This window comes from Cynara cardunculus, unplaced genomic scaffold (genome assembly GCF_001531365.2).
Source record: "Cynara cardunculus var. scolymus isolate 2C unplaced genomic scaffold, CcrdV1 Un_Scaffold_5279, whole genome shotgun sequence".
Taxonomy (NCBI): Eukaryota; Viridiplantae; Streptophyta; class Magnoliopsida; order Asterales; family Asteraceae; genus Cynara; species Cynara cardunculus.
Window position 1 is genome coordinate 19288 of NW_020202322.1, and position 16520 is coordinate 35807.

The following is a 16520-nucleotide window of genomic DNA, read 5'->3' on the forward strand; positions in this document are numbered from 1 at the left end:
CAATCCTGAACTCAAAGAAGCAGTTATGAGTGAAGCTCATAATTCGTTGTTCTCAATTCATCCCGGATCCACTAAGATGTACCGAGATCTAAAACAATACTTTTGGTGGAACGGTATGAAACGGGATATAGCCGAATACGTGGCAAAATATCTTACTTGCCAGAAAGTGAAGATTGAACCTCAACGGGCTAGCGGATTGTTACAACCATTAGAGATTCCAGTTTGGAAATGGGAACATATCTCTATGGATTTTGTGACAGGACTGCCGAAAACTCAGAGACGACATGATGCTATATGGGTAGTAGTTGACCATTTGACAAAATCGGCTCATTTCCTACCTATACAGGAGACGTACCCTGTTAGTAAATTGTCCGATCTATTCCAGCGGGAAAACATGAGGTTGCATGGCACGCCAGTTTCTATCACATCGGACCGAGATCCGCGATTCACTTCTCGATTCTGGAGAAGTCTTCACCAGGCTTGGGGTACGCGATTGACTATGAGTTCAGCTTTTCATGCACAAACAGATGGTCAGACTGAACGAACTTTTCAAACTCTAGAAGATATGTTACGGGCTTGTGCTCTTGAATGGTCTGGTGGTTGGGACGAGTCCCTATATCTTGTGGAGTTCGCGTATAACAATAGTTGGCAAGCTAGTATTGGCATGGCCCCGTACGAAGCTTTATATGGTCGAAAATGTAGAACACCGATCTGTTGGAATGAAGTGGGGGAACGAGCTATCAAAGGACCCGAACTTGTCTGGATTACTACTGAACAAGTCGAGATCACAAAATAGAAAATGAAAAAGGCTCAATCTCGCAGAAAAGTTACGTTGACAAGCATCGAAAACATTTAGAGTTCCAAACGGGTGATCACATCTTACAAAAAGTTTCACCGTTACGAGGTATTCATAGGTTTGGAATTAAAGGTAAACTTAGTCTGAGATATATTGGACCTTTTGAAATACTTGAACGGGTTGGAGAGGTGGCATATCACCTAGCATTACCTCCTCAACTGTCCCATATCCATAACGTTTTTCATATCTCGTCACTCCGCGTATATCATTATCACCCTCTCCATGTAATTGATTATCCGTTGGACAAAGTTGAAGAAAAATTCTCTTACATTGAAGAACCCGAGGCGATAATTAATCGAGAAAAGAGACAAATGCGACGAAGGTCAATACCGTTCGTTAAAGTGTTATAGCAAAATCATTTTGAACGAGAAGCCACATGGGAAACGGAAGAATTTATGCAAAAGGAGTACCCTTATATTAAAAAAATTATATATATATATGTGTGTGTGTGTGTGTGTGTGTGTGTACATAGGCAGTTATGAATCGCCATTTCTACCATCTCAATCTCTCCCTCTCATTTTTTTCTCTCTAAAAATCTCTTGTCTTCTCTCTAAATTTTACATTAAGTTACTAAAGGGATCGAAGTAACAAATATATATTCGGAATCCACTCTCTGAACCCTTCTTAAAGGTATAAATTTCATTCAGTTTTATTATGGTGTTTATGTTAGGGTTATTAAGACCGGTTTATAAACCGTGTTTATATCTAAGTTTACGGATTGATATTGTCAAAATTATGATATATTTGATACTTAGAATGCTAGGACTGATTATATTGATGTAGAAATAAAAATGGTATATATAGTTTCAATATGGTTAGATTGTGGGTAAATGTTTAACCGTACACCAATTGTTCGGTTAAATGTCGAAAGGAGTAAAAATGCATGATTAAGCTTAGGTTAACGACCATTAGACTTGTTTTACTGTTTAGTATGTTTAAGTACGTTTATAGCATGTAAATGTAGCAAATCATGAAAGTTGGATCATAAAAGTTAGTCGGGAATTACGGAATCGAATTTTACCGATAATGCAACCCCTATACTTTGGCAGTGTATAACTCACAAACCGTAAGTCGGATTAAGCTCGTATTTTGCAGTCAGGAAGATCATACTGCATACTACAACTTTTATTAAGGGTCAAAATTCCTTGGCTTGGCAGGCTATTATCGGCGATTCATCGCGAACTTTTTAAAAATTGCACAACCACTCACAGCCTTATCTCAGAAAGACAAGAAGTTTGTCTGGGGAGAGAAACAGGAAGAGGCATTCGAGACCCTTAAGCAAAGATTGTGTAATGCACCTATCTTATCCTTACCCGAGGGTGTGGAAAACTTTGTGGTATATTGTGACGCATCACCTCAAGGATTGAGATGTGTGCTAATGCAAAAAGATAAGGTCATTGCATATGCCTCAAGGCAACTCAAAGTGCATGAGAAGAATTATACTACGCATGATCTAGAATTAGGAGTCGTAGTATTTGCACTTAAGATTTGGAGATACTATCTTTATGGTACCAAATGCACTGTGTACACTAATCACAAAAGCCTTCAACACATCCTCAACCAGAAGATGTTAAATATAAGGCAGAGAAGATGGGTTAAACTGCTTATCGATTACGACTGTGAAATCAAGTACCATCCCGGTAAAGCAAATGTGGTGGTCGACGCTCTAAGTAGGAAGGAAAGAGTGAAACCAATAAGGGTGAGAGCGTTGGGAGCAATAGTAAGCACCAGTCTGAAGGCACAAATTCTCGACGATCAAAAAGAGGCATTAAGGGAGGAGAATTTGAAGAATGAAACTCTACACCACATAGAGACTAAGTTTCAACTGAAATCAGATGGAGCTTATTACTTGGGAGACAAGGTTTGGATACCTAAAAAAATGGTAATCTTAGATCCATAATTTTGGATGAAGCCCATCGATCAAAATACTCAGTCCACCCAGGAGGGGATAAGATGTACAAGGATCTTAAGAAACACTATTGGTGGCCTGGAATGAAGAAAGACATTGCACTTCACGTAGGCAAATGTTTAACTTGTGCAATGGTCAAAGCTGAACACCAAAAACCATTCGGTCTACTTCAACAACCCGAGATTCCCCAATGAAAGTGGAAATAAATATCGATGGATTTCATCACAAAGTTGCCCAGAACTGGGAAAGGGCATGATACAATCTGGGTGATCATAGATCGACTGACAAAATCTGCTCATTTTCTACCGATCCGAGAAGATTATAAGATGGAGAAGTTGGCTCAGGTTTACATAAATGAAATCATTACTCGGCATGGAGTACCTATCTCCATTATCTCGAATAGGGACAGTTGATTTACGTCAAGATTTTGGCAATCACTTCAAAGAGGGTTGGGTACACGTTTGGATCTAAGTACTTCATACCACCCTCAAACTGATGGACAGACGAAAGAATAATCCAGACACTAGAAGACATATTGCGCGCATGTGTCATAGATTTTGGTGGAAGTTGGGATATGCACCTTCCGTTAGTCAAATTTGCATACAATAACAGCTATCATACCAGTATTCAATGTGCGCCTTATGAAACATTATATGGACGCAAATGCAGATCTCCACTCAGTTGGCTAGAAATTGGCGATCGACAATTAACTAGACCTGATATTGTCCAAGAGACTACTGACAAGATTGTAATCATCAATGATCGACTCAAGGCTGCAAGAGATCGTCAGAAAAGTTATGCTGATAATCGGAGGAGACCACTAGAGTTTCAAAAAGGAGATAAAGTACTCCTAAAAGTCTCTCCATGGAAAGGAATAATGCATTTTGGGAAATGAGGGAAATTGGGTCCCCGATTTATTGGTCCATTTGAAATAGCCGAGAGAATTGGACCAGTGGCATATAAGTTGAAACTGCCACAAGAGCTGAGCGCTATTCATGATACATTTCATGTGTCAAATCTCAGAAAGTGCTTAACCGATAAAACTTTGGTCATGCCATTGGGAGATGTACAAATTAGCGAACATCTGCGCTTCATTGAAAAACCAACATAAATCATGGACAGAAAAGTCAAGCAGTTGAGGCATAGCAAAATTCCAATTGTAAAAGTGCACTGGACTTTAAGGCATGGATCGGAGTACACGTGGGAAAGAGAGGATTTTATGAAAAGCAAGTACCCCCACTTGTTTCCAATCGAGTCCAAAGTTAAGGACTGACGAATAAATTTCGAGACAAAAATTTTCTGACTTGGGGAGACTGTGACATCCGTCATTATTGGTGCATCAGGTTAGCACCTTTGTAGGGTACCTATATTTAGAGCTATATTTATTTAGGATCTAGTCATGATTGATTGGGATTCATCTGGCTTAGCTCCCAAAAGTATAGTTCAGTGAGATTTATTTCGACGATTAACTAATAAAGTCAACTTATGTAATGCCAGAAATATTAAGAAAATGCCCAAATATAATAAAATTGATATCTCAAAGTCCAAATTAAAACATAAAAGTCTTAGGTGAATGTCCAAATAAATTGACCAAAAATGTGAAGTTTTGATTTAATAACAATAATAATATTTTTTTTATCAAATTGTAGTTTGGATAAATTTAAATGGGCCTTAAATTATTTAAGAGAAAAATAATTTTTAAATGGACTTGGGCCTTTGAGGCCGGCCCATTTCCTTCTTAAAATCTCACATATAAATACCCACATTCTTTGAAAACTCTCATTTTTCACCTCCCACCTTGCATAAACAATTCTCCTTAAACTCTCTCTTTCTAAATCGAACCCCTTCAGCCGAGTTCGTCTTCAAGAAATCTTTAGAAATCCGTCAATCTTGAAGAATATTCAAGATTTCAAGAAAAATGTATTAGCCTAGTTATCTTATCTTTATGTAATAATAAAGATTCTAACATTTCTACTCCTACTTCTCGTTCTAGTAMCTAAAAACTTCTAGAGAATTCAAAAAGGGGGAGATTATACATCACAGACATTTAAATGTCTTCAAAATGATGATAATCTATGAGCCACGAACTTTGAACTCTATGAAAGTAGGAGAAAACCACATTGCATGTGGTATTTAATCGGAAGAAGACAATTTGAAAAATGGCTGATTCTGTCCGCACTCTCGCCTATTGTATCTTTCGAAATAAAAGATCAAATGATCTGATTTCTCTTCTAAATCGTATTCTTGATACAAGGTTTTGATGCAAAAAGAGTTTTGCTAACAGAGTCTTGTATGCATCTTAAATCAGTTATATTCTGTAAAAACTCGTTAAAAATATGTGAATCTTTTTTTAGAAGCTAGCTTAATGTGTTAGCTTTAAAATAAATTTACTATCTTTGGAAAATGATGAGTTTAGACCCCCCAAATGGCCGTCACTCGAAGAGTGTGCAATCTGTTTTGGGGGCTGTGTYACTCAAAGGGGTAGGGTAATGATGATTACCTTAAACCCATCTTTAGTTCTTGAAATTTGGGAAAAGTCTGTTTAACTCCCTTTTTATGGTGGATATAAATTTGGACATAAAAAGAGTAGTAGAAGGTTCTTTTTTGGCAATGATTTGTGAAGACAAAAATGTCAGATTTAGAATTTATATTTTGTCCAAATGGCAGCTTTTTGGCGCAAAGGATTTAATTGTAAAATATACGTTTTTGGACTATTTTTAGAGCAAATAAAATAAGTATCAACTTCAATTCATAAAATCCATTGGCATTACATAAGATATAACTTGACTTTATCTCTGTCAAGAACCCATAGGTAATCTAATTTATGGTCATTGGACTGTTTAGGAAGGTTAGGGCAGGACGTTCAGCGCTTGAGACGTCATCAAATCCTTGGATATTCATCGGCTAACTAGTGAGTTTTCACGGCCCCACTTTTATTGTTTTTTGTTTATTTAAACTGGGGGAAAAGCATGAAGTTATGCAAACTATACTGTTAAATTATAAAACCATTGGACTAAAGAACTGTTTAGTCGATGCTTTGTTTAAAACCTTTGGACTAAAGAACTGTTTAGCCAAAACCGATGAACTAAAGAACTGTTTAGTCAAGATTTGTTTATGTCATGAAATATTGACTGTTTTGCACTATGATATAAATGCTAAATTGATGTGCTTGGGAGTATGTTTCCAAATAAAGTCTCACTCCGTAAACGCTACTTGTTAACTCGGGCATGTCCCCCGGCCGTGGTAATTGTGGATAGCCGCTATTGTATTGACAGTCCCACCCAGAAAGGGGTGCACATTACCTATGTTTTATTGGTCTAATCATGTGGATTTTGGACCACCGCTGAATTAGTACTATTACGAACTGTGGGACCTAAGTGAGTGTACGGGTTACTTATGGTCGTTCGTAAATTAATGGGGCAAATTGGTCAGGAAATGCTCTGTAGCGTCTCAAGTTTCTAAACATCGTTATGGATTTACATTTATTATGTGCAAAAGTTGTGTATAGTTTTACAAGAAATGATTTATGCATTGTAACGTTTTGTGCATGTGAAATCCCGTGAACTCACCAACTCTTTGTAGTTGACTTGTTTTATGTTTCATGCTTTTCAGGAGGTAAGTAAGAAATGAGGTTTTGGAGCATATATGTGGCGATACCGATTAAGCTCACTGAAAAAGTTTTTGTAAAGAAGTATTTTATTCCATCGTAGTTATGGATGTTAAATTTGAACTTTTGTAAAACTTGAATGGTGTTATTTATTATGTGTTGCTGTGACTCGCTTACCTGTTACATATAGTGTTTCCGTTTTAACGGGGTGTGACAGATATACACACACTTGGGTTTCAATAAGAAAGACTTATTTTCATGAGAATTTGATAAAGGACAACTTTTTCACACAATATAATGTAATATTTATTATCAAATATGTGAATATAACGTTATACTGTGTGAAGGCAACCAAAATACAACATTCATAGAGAATAATGTAACCTTACATACTACATATGTCAATGTTACAACTTTCATAAAAATATAACATAACATTTACACAATTTAAAGGTATATTCACCTTCTCACCAAAAATAAATTTTTCCAACAATATATGTGTGTGTATATGCATGCATGCATACACACATACATACATACACACATACATACATACACACACATAGTTGGGATCATGTGAACAACTTTTTGGATAAGTTATTTTTTGATCCAAGAGATAAAGCATGGACTTATGGCTAACAACAAATAATGATTAGGCTCGTGCTACATTTATATTTTATAGATAATAAGGGGTTGTATATTTACCTCTTAATATTTCCATTAAAAGCAACATCTGAATCGTTAAGAGGTGAATCTTGTTTGACAAAAAAAAAGTCTGCCTCTTAATGGTTTTAAAACCCTCTAAATGATTTTGTATCATGGATCCCCCTCAACCATTAAGAGCCCATATTTCATTGTACACAATTACCAAATAATTATATTTCATTCTACACTATATCATGGGAGCCTGCTAATTATTCAACAATTATCAAACAGCCCTAACATAATTTATCTTAAACTTTTTTAATAAACAATATAGAATTCGTGCCAACAGTACATCCACTAGCACACAAGTTAAGTGCTCCGAATCTAGTTTGGTCCAAAATTTGTATCTCGTGCGTACGCTCATAGAGAGAGCCTTTTAATCACAGGGATTCAAATATAAAAACTATGAAATCGTGTCAACAATACATCCACTAACACACAAGTTAAGTGCTCCGAATCTAGTTTGGTCCAAAATTTGTACCTCGTACGTACGCTTATAGAGAGAGCCCTTTAATTACAGGGATTCAAATATAAAACCATGAAATTGTATGTTGTGAAGATAATTAATGGTCTGTGAGCTCATAGCACAAATTGAACCACAGGGACCCAAATTGCACAAACCTTCGTAGTTGTGTGGAAACTATCCAATGACTTGCATAGAGTGAAACCACGGTTCCGAATTGCACAAAACGTAATAGTTGTGTGACAAACATCCTATTTTATAGCGACTCCTAAAACCCTAACGGACTCCTGGCAACTGCACGAAAGAACACAAAACCCTAGTTCTTCGATTACATATTCGCTCCAAGGTGGAGGCACTGCAATTGATTGTTTGTCTGAGGAGAAGGTATGTTGCGAAGGAATGTGAGGTTGAGAAGAGAGTATCTGTACAGAAAAAGTTTGGAAGGCAAAGAACGTTTGCTTTACGAGAAGAAGCGCAAAATCAAACAAGCTCTTGAAGGTTTTCTCCTTGTTTATGGTCGAATTTTAGCTGTTACTTCTTTGTTTTTGTAGCTATTCAAATGATTTGATATGACATGCATTTATAAAATCTTGACTAATGCGCAGAGGGGAAACCAATTCCAACTGAACTTAGAAACGAGGATGCTGCTCTTCGCCAAGAAATCGACCTTGAAGATGAACGAACTGCAGGTATGTTTCCTTCTATGTGATATAATTTGCCATACCCTTTGACGGTGATGGTCAATGGGTTATCTTTTGACCTTCAAAATCGATTTGTTTTCTGAAATAATGTCCCTGAAAGATGTTATAAGGAACGATATAATATCATAATATGGACAGTATTACGTTAGAATAGTATGTATTAAATTTGTAATATAACTTGAAGTCGAACACCAAATTTCTGAGAAAGACGTGACAACTTTTGATCTTAGAACAGTAAGTAAGATGGACCGAATTTGTAGTTAGATTCTTAAATGGAGTAGTGTGATTTTTATCTATCTTATTTATAGGATTTCTTTTTTCAAATTGTAACAAGTTTAACGTTTTCTTTAAATTTAGTTCCAAGGTCAACCATAGATGATGAATATGCCAATGCTAATGAACGAGATCCAAAAATCCTGCTAACCACATCTCACGACCCAAGTGCTCCCCTTAAACAGTTTGTAAAGGTTTGTCTATTTGTTAAATTACTTTCCTGTCATTACGTACGATGTGGTTGATGATGCTATCTTGTTTTCTTATCGTTCCCAGTCATATTGTGCTGAAAAGCAAATTTTTAATGGCTCTTACTTGCAGGAATTGAAGCTTGTCTTCCCTAATTCACAACGAATGAACCGTGGTGGTCAGGTTGGTTAACTTTTAAACATAAATTGATTAATTGTAGTTGATTTACTGCTATATTTTTGACACTTTATTAACCTTGTACGATTTTCAAAAATGTCTATTGCTGTTAGAGTTTGCTTTCTGTACAGAAGCGTTTATATAAGGAGCATCTGATATGTCAACATGAATAGTAACTTGATGTGATCTTGGGCAAATAGAAGTAGTGAAAAATGCATATTTTTTAATTTGAAATTGTGAGAATCGGGGCCTGGTTCCTGTAAGAAAGTAATGGACTTGTAAATATTAGATGGATCATCTTCCAAATTTGTGGTTTTATTGATATTTGTTTTTTGAGAAGAAATTGACAACCTTGTTTTCTTATCGAGATTAATTTTAACTTTTTAGGGACCATAGTGTTGCATCTTTAATATCCTCACCCTAAGAATCATTTACCATACTTTATTTAAACATTTTATGTTGAGGTATGACTCATGATCTGAACAGGTATCTGTTTTTTGATGTATTCTTATGTTAAAATACCCTCCGCTTCAATTCACCTACTCCAGGAAAAATGCTCCAAGTAAACAAGGCCAGGAGGGAACAAGGGGTAACGTCCTTGGTTTTAAAAAGCACGATGCGGTCCGAGGCGGTAAGGGTCCCGGAAGCCGATGCGTGATGCTGATGCGCTTGCATCACGCACGTGATCCGCCCGGTATTCAAAAAATATTTATAAATTAGTTCTACATATCAATTTCTACCTTAAAAATACTTACTATCAAAATACTTCATTTATAACATAAAGTAGTTCAAAAAGTGGCATTAGAATCTTAAAAAGTTCGTGAATCGGAATAACATAACACACAAACTACTACCATGAAGAACACAAGTAAATGTCTAATARKCCCCAATCSYTAAACTAAATGACCAAGTGACCAACTAATACTCCCCAAGATCAGCATCATCAAACCCCAACAAGGGTTCATCTCCCTCATTTGGCTGTACGACAACAACTCACGTCCTATTTCTTTTTTAATCTGATTGATATGCGAGTGCGACTTCTGCTTCTTCTATTAGTGGCTGTCGGCTTCTATTAGGTCACCATTCAGTCTCATGTTCTATTTTAATCAACTATAAAGCCCAACTAAAAACTGAAAAAGGGAGCCCAAACATGAAACATACTGGATGCACTGATACATAGGTGATGCACGCATCGTGTGATATGTAGGTGATGCGAGCGCATCATGGAATCGCAACGCATCAGCCCATCTGATGCGTTTCCTCCGGCGCATCAGAGTGCATCACGCATCAGAGCGCATTATGCGCGCATTTTTAAACCAAGGTAACGTCATGATAGCATTTTGCTGAGGAATTTGTTGGGAGAGGGGTAGTAGAGTAACTCCTCAAATAAATCTTTTATGGATATGATAATGGGGTAGTAGGGGTATTGAGTGGAGCATCCAGAATTTTACTCATTTCTTGTAATGGGAGAGTCTAGCCTCTCGAATAGCTAGAAATTCTCTTATTTTTATCCTTCCTCTTAAATCATTCTGCAAGCCTTTTCCAGCATTGAGTTTATATTTTTTATTCAGTAATCTGAGTTCATAACAGAGTCATCAGCAACATATTTACTGGTTGGAAGAACTCAGATGACATTGAATATTAATCAAATAACCGATACTTTCATCTATGATCCATTTAAAGGCTTCAAAGTTGCGATCTTTTCTTCCTGCATCACGAAGAGCTAAGAAAATAATCAAATAAGAAACTTATATGGTAATAATGTGTATCTAATATGGCAAACAAGATTTCTGGGTGAAATTCGGTAATTCATGTTAAATTCTCAGTCACTTGGTTTTGAATATTATGATTTTATGGTTTTGACAGTAAATGCTAGCAATTAAACCCATGAACAGTTTTAATGCTATTTCACAATCGATAACAGGTACATGCATGCTCACATATGAATAAAAGATGCTAGTGTCAGTTGAGAAGTTTAATGATTGGGAAAAGAGAAGAAATAGGAGGATAATACACATTTTCAAAATTGGGAAAAGATTCTGAAATGCAGAGGTTTAATGATGAAGGTAGACATATAAATCAAGTGTGGAATATTAAAGAGGCCCTCACAATGGTTTGTGTGATTCTCAGCTTCAAGATCCCATTTGATTGCCGCCTTTTTAACTTGTTCTGATGCTGAGATGTTTTATAAGTGTTCATTCCATGCACAACTATGGTAATTGTGTTGTTGATTTTGGCATGCATATGTCTGACTGTCAGGAAATTTAACTAAATCTTTTTTGTGGAAAGAATTTATTCAGTTATCAAGGTCGTAAACATCTTATGAATTGTATTTAGGTAAAACATAATGTGATCAAATAGTTTTCCTTCTGTGGTTTGCCTCTGTGGTTATGACTTGGATCTTTGGTCAATGCAGGTTATTTCTGAAATAATTGAGACTTGCCGAGCACATGACTTTACAGATGTTATACTAGTTTACGAACATCGTGGTGTACCGGATAAGATAGTTATAAGTCACCTACCTTTTGGTCCAACTGCTTACTTTCAGATTCTCAATGTGGTGAGTGATTATGCTTTACTTTCAGATCCTCAAGAGGCATAGTTGTTCTCTTAATTTAAATGCAAATTCTAATATGTACCTGTAGGTTACTAGACATGACAATAAAGACAAGAAGGAAATGGGAACTGTTTCTGAGGCTTATCCGCATCTGATTCTTAACAACTTCTCGACCAAGGTATAGTCACTTGTCTCATCATATTGACTGTTGTTGAAATTTCTATTAGTGCCTCTCAATCAAGAGGAAGTTGTTGACTGTTTTTTTAATGAGACAGGTGATGTTGTGTGTGGTTAAAAAATAGCGGCAAGTAATTTATTATTCATATATGCTGCATAGTGTTTTAGAATTAAATCAAATCACTCGCGTAGCTTTGCATGTGCCAAGGATCATGTATTTATTTAGTAAGTTTTGTGTCAAAGGTTATGGTGTCTGAAATAACATGAAGTGGTGAGCTGTCAACATGATACTGCTCTGGGAAGAATGGACATATAAGGAGATGGAACAACGTATTGTAATTTTTGGATGATATAGTTAGAAATGGATCATGCCATAAAATTGGTGTCCAGTTATCGACTTCATATATGGTTTTCTTCTGGTTAACCTATGAAGCCATGTATCTATTTAGGGAACTTACTGAAGGGTAGAAATGGGAAATGAAAGAGAAAAGATGGGTAAATGCTGCATAAAGTAAAACAACTGCCTACAGTAATACAAGATCCAGGGAAAAGGTGATCATCTAAAAGGAGCAGGTCTGTTTTTGTTTAGATATATTGGCTTAAACGAGAGAAAGGCTAAGCTGATTTTGGTAGTTGGGCTTGCTATATGTAAAGGGTTGATGGAAATTTATTCTTGCGAAAGACTTGGTCTACCTCTTCTTTCGTTTTTGATGATTCTGTTTATTGCCTAGAGGTTAACTGAACGTTAGCTGATTTTCTTGCATAAAACTTCCCCATCTTTGACATCTATGACTAGGTTTGTGTGTGTGGTCGTTAGAGAAAGAGAGTCTGTGTTCTTACACATCTTCCTCCAAATTTGAGCTTACAAATAAATGGAACATTGGATACTATATTATGTTCAGACACACCTTGCTGTTTGATGAGGATATTGGCTGTTATTCTTCTGAAACTGGAATAATGGCGGTTTTGAGGCAATTCCATAAGCCTCTGTTCGTTGGTCATTAATGGAATACACTTAACTGTTATCAATCATTCCTTTTTCTTTAATTTATTTTTTGACATGTTTATCTTGTTTCATTGTATGGTTGATTTAAGATTGGTGAAAGGACTGCAAACATCTTGAAGCATCTCTTTCCAGTGCCCAAGCCTGATTCCAAACGCATCATCACTTTTGCTAATCAGGCAGATTATATTTCCTTCAGGTAATTTTCTTTCTTTCGTCAACTTCACTTAATCAACCGTTTTGTATATATCCCTACCAAGCTTCAAATAAAATCACATTTTTTGACAATTTTCATGGTCATGGTCATGGTCATAGTCTTTGGCCAATGTTTGGCAAGTAGAAGCTGGCTTATTTTTTGAGCTTATTGAAAAAACCTTGTTTGGTTATCAATAAACTAGCTTTTCGAAATGGTGCTAGGGTTTCAATAAGATTTGGGTTTCTTTTTCATTTATATTTTTTCAGTTAGTCATTCAACATGTCATATTATACATTGTTATCAATTAACATGACTAGCTTATTAGCTAACAACTATGTGAATTTGTGAGAGTGTTGTTATTAATATACATGCAGGCATCATGTGTATAGACAAAGTGGAGGGCCAAAATCAATTGATCTGAAGGAGGTTGGTCCAAGGTTTGAATTACGATTGTATCAGGTAACCACCAATTATTTATTATCCAACACAAACCCAGAATGGGTATTGGTGTGGTTCAAGAAGTATATAACTAAATTTTGTTGCAGATAAAGCTTGGAACGGTTGATCAAGAGGAAGCACAAACCGAATGGGTGTTAAGATCGTTCATCAACACGTCCAAGAAGCAAAAAGTACTCGGTGGATGACACAAACAAACAATGTAATCCGTCCGCCAAGGGGGGTATTTTTGATCCAAAAGACGTGTGCTATTTTTGAAAACTTGCAAGACAAAAGAAGATGATACCTACATGATTATCCTTGGTTTTATTTAATGATAAATTTTTTGAAGGAAATACTGGATTTTTGATTGAAATAAAAACGTAATTTGTCGATTAAAACTGAATGATAAACAGTTGATAAGTGGTAATTTTGACATAAAAAAGTAGAGCCTTACCAGTAACAGTAAGAGATGAATAAAGTGGTTATATTTCAAAATTTATATGGTTTCTCATTTTTCAATCTGACATTCTCTCATAAAATGATTAAAAATGCAAAATTTGAGGATTCTCCAATGCCATCTTAAAATCTTGAGATTAATTCTTTTTTACATATAAAGAAAGGAAGGTAAAAGTAGACACACTTTTTTGTGTTGTTTTGTTTTGTTTATATATACAACATGTTTTCTCTATTGAGTTGAGGGTGGTTCAAAGACAATATTAGCCAATATAATCATCTTCCCCTCACTCTCACTCTCTTTATATAATCTTTATTCTCAAATCTAACATTTGTGGATGATTGAAAAAAATACGAGAGTACAATCTTTAAGAATATTCAAATCGTCAATATTTAAGATGTAAAGGTTTTTCCTTTTATATTATTATACTAGGTTTGGACCCGTATATTACACGGGTTAATGATAAAAATTAAACGAAACTGATATGTATTTTATAAATAATTAATAATCGGAGGTAATTTATAAACTTAGACAAAAGTACAAGTCCGATTAAATTTTTTATATAAAGATGCTCTTACTCGAGAATTAAATGTTACATATACAAAGGACGGCATGTGCTTCGATGATCAGAAAAACTTCTAAATGAAGACGAACAATGTAGATCCAATATGCAGCGCTGCGTAGTACATGCAGAACATTTGTATACCTCTATATGAGACAAACAAAGGGAATCAGAGGCTCTGGGGTAGTACATGCAGAGATAGAACTTTTACTCAAGACAAGTACAGAGCCTTTATGAAGCTCTGTATGAAGGACGGAGGCAGGGTCATAATGACCTCGTAACACCTATAGAACCTCTGTTAAGCTCTGTATGAAGAACGGAATTGGGCTTCAAGGACACAGGCGTAAAGAAAGTTTACAGAGATTAAGACGGAAACTATTTAGAGTTACAAGTCTGAAGGCCATCTTCGGAGTAAGAGACAGAGCCTCAACGCATTTCGTGAAGAGACAGAGCTCTTTCTCAAGACTTAAATGCAGAACCTCTGTGCAGCTCTGCATGAAACTCGGAGTTTGGTTCAGATTGACAGCATAACACGTGCATAACCTCTGTTAAGTTCTATATGAATGACATAATCAGGCTTGACAAACACAAGGGCTAAGAAATCATCCAGAGTTCACGACGGACAATATCTAGCGTTGCAAGACTTCTAAATCAAGACGACCAATCTGGCTACAAGTGTGAATTTTTTTTCAAGAGTCAATTGCTAAAATTAGCCAATGCTACAAGTTTGTATAAATTTTCCGTTGTCTCAGAAATAAACCAACTTTTGATAATGATTGTCCTTGACTCTTATTAAATGAGAAAAACTCTAGACATTAACTCTGAAAGAAAACTTTGAAGATTAACTCTGAAACATAAGAATTCAGAATTCTATTGTTAGACTGAAAAATAACTCTGGACTTAACTCTGAATAAGAGGAATTCAGAGTTGTCTTCTAAGTCTAGAAAGTATCTACGAGCATAACTCTGAGTCATAAGAAATTTGATTTCTTATAACTCAGAAATGTAACTCTGAAGAGTAGTTTAGAGTTGTATTCTAAGTCTGGGAATAACTATATAACTAAGTTTGGAACTGAACAATTCAGAGTTATGTTGTAAGTCTGAGAAATAACCAATATCTGATGACATCATGTTGATGATTTGTATCACTAATGTCATTTAAGTGTAATGGGATTATATTGTTGACCAATGTAATCATGATAAATATTGAATAGTTAAGGCATGTGCGGAGTGCACACTTGTTTGAGTTATTTTGATTTAGGGACGAAGCCCACTAACAGAAGGGGTCCGGGGGCAGCGCCCCCGGGTGGCAGGGTCCAAGGGGCGGTAGCCCCTGGCGGGGTCCAAGGGGCAGAGTTCCTGGCTGGGGTCGAGTTTTTTTTTCCCCGGGTAATATTGCTTTGTGAAAAATGCTTCAAAAATGGGAATTTGAAATTTTAAACCTGGTTTTGATGACCACTCCAGAGTTAAATTCATACGCGAATTTTTCCAGAGTTATGTTGTAATTCTGGGGGCCGTAAGTAAAAATTGTGTTTTCGACGGGAAAAATCAATAACCGTCGCACAAAAACGTGATACGTGTCCCCAAAGTTACATATTTATTAGTATTATAGATATGCATGTATATAAATTAATTAACTTTATATTATTATTAATTAATAAGGTATTAATATTCTTTTAATAATTATATAAATTAATTAATATCACATAATTATTAATTAATTAATTAAGTACACATGTCTCTAAAGTTACTTATTTATTAGGTATATAAATGTTATAAATTAATTAACTTTATGTTATTATTAATTAATAAGGTATTAATATTCTTTTAATAACTATATAAATGTCACACCCCGCTAAAGCGGAAACACGGGATATGGCAGGKAGAGTCTCATAGCGATAGTGTATAAACAACACAACCATACATTTAGAAAACATAAATACAAAATAAATAAAGTTTAAAATCCCAAAATACAAGATTACATYACTAAACACAAATTAAGATTGAAATTTCCAAATGTGACACGTCTTCAAACATGTGTCATCGAAATTCTTTCTTACCCTGAAAAAGAATGTCAAACAAGTGTCAACTACGAGAGTTGGTGAGTTCACAGATTTTATATGCATAAAACGATTTTAAATGCATCAAATCTTATTTATAAAACTTATGAGCAATATCTTAAAAGCAACGCCATACACATGATATAAATTGTTGAGCCACTACTAAGCCTAATACCAAATATGCCCCACGAACT

The 16520-nt window shown here is 35.6% G+C and overlaps 1 protein-coding gene across 1 annotated transcript; it reads left to right on the forward strand.

Moving 5' to 3' along the window:
- The first annotated feature begins 7756 nt into the window (after positions 1-7756).
- On the forward strand, positions 7757-13604 carry LOC112504341 (U3 small nucleolar ribonucleoprotein protein IMP4). The gene is made up of 9 exons (XM_025108267.1): positions 7757-8038; positions 8146-8229; positions 8599-8708; positions 8836-8886; positions 11297-11440; positions 11526-11615; positions 12710-12816; positions 13188-13272; positions 13359-13604. The coding sequence occupies exons 1-9, from the start codon at positions 7927-7929 to the stop codon at positions 13455-13457; spliced, it is 882 nt and encodes a 293-aa protein (XP_024964035.1). The 5' UTR covers positions 7757-7926; the 3' UTR covers positions 13458-13604.
- The last annotated feature ends 2916 nt before the right edge of the window (positions 13605-16520 follow it).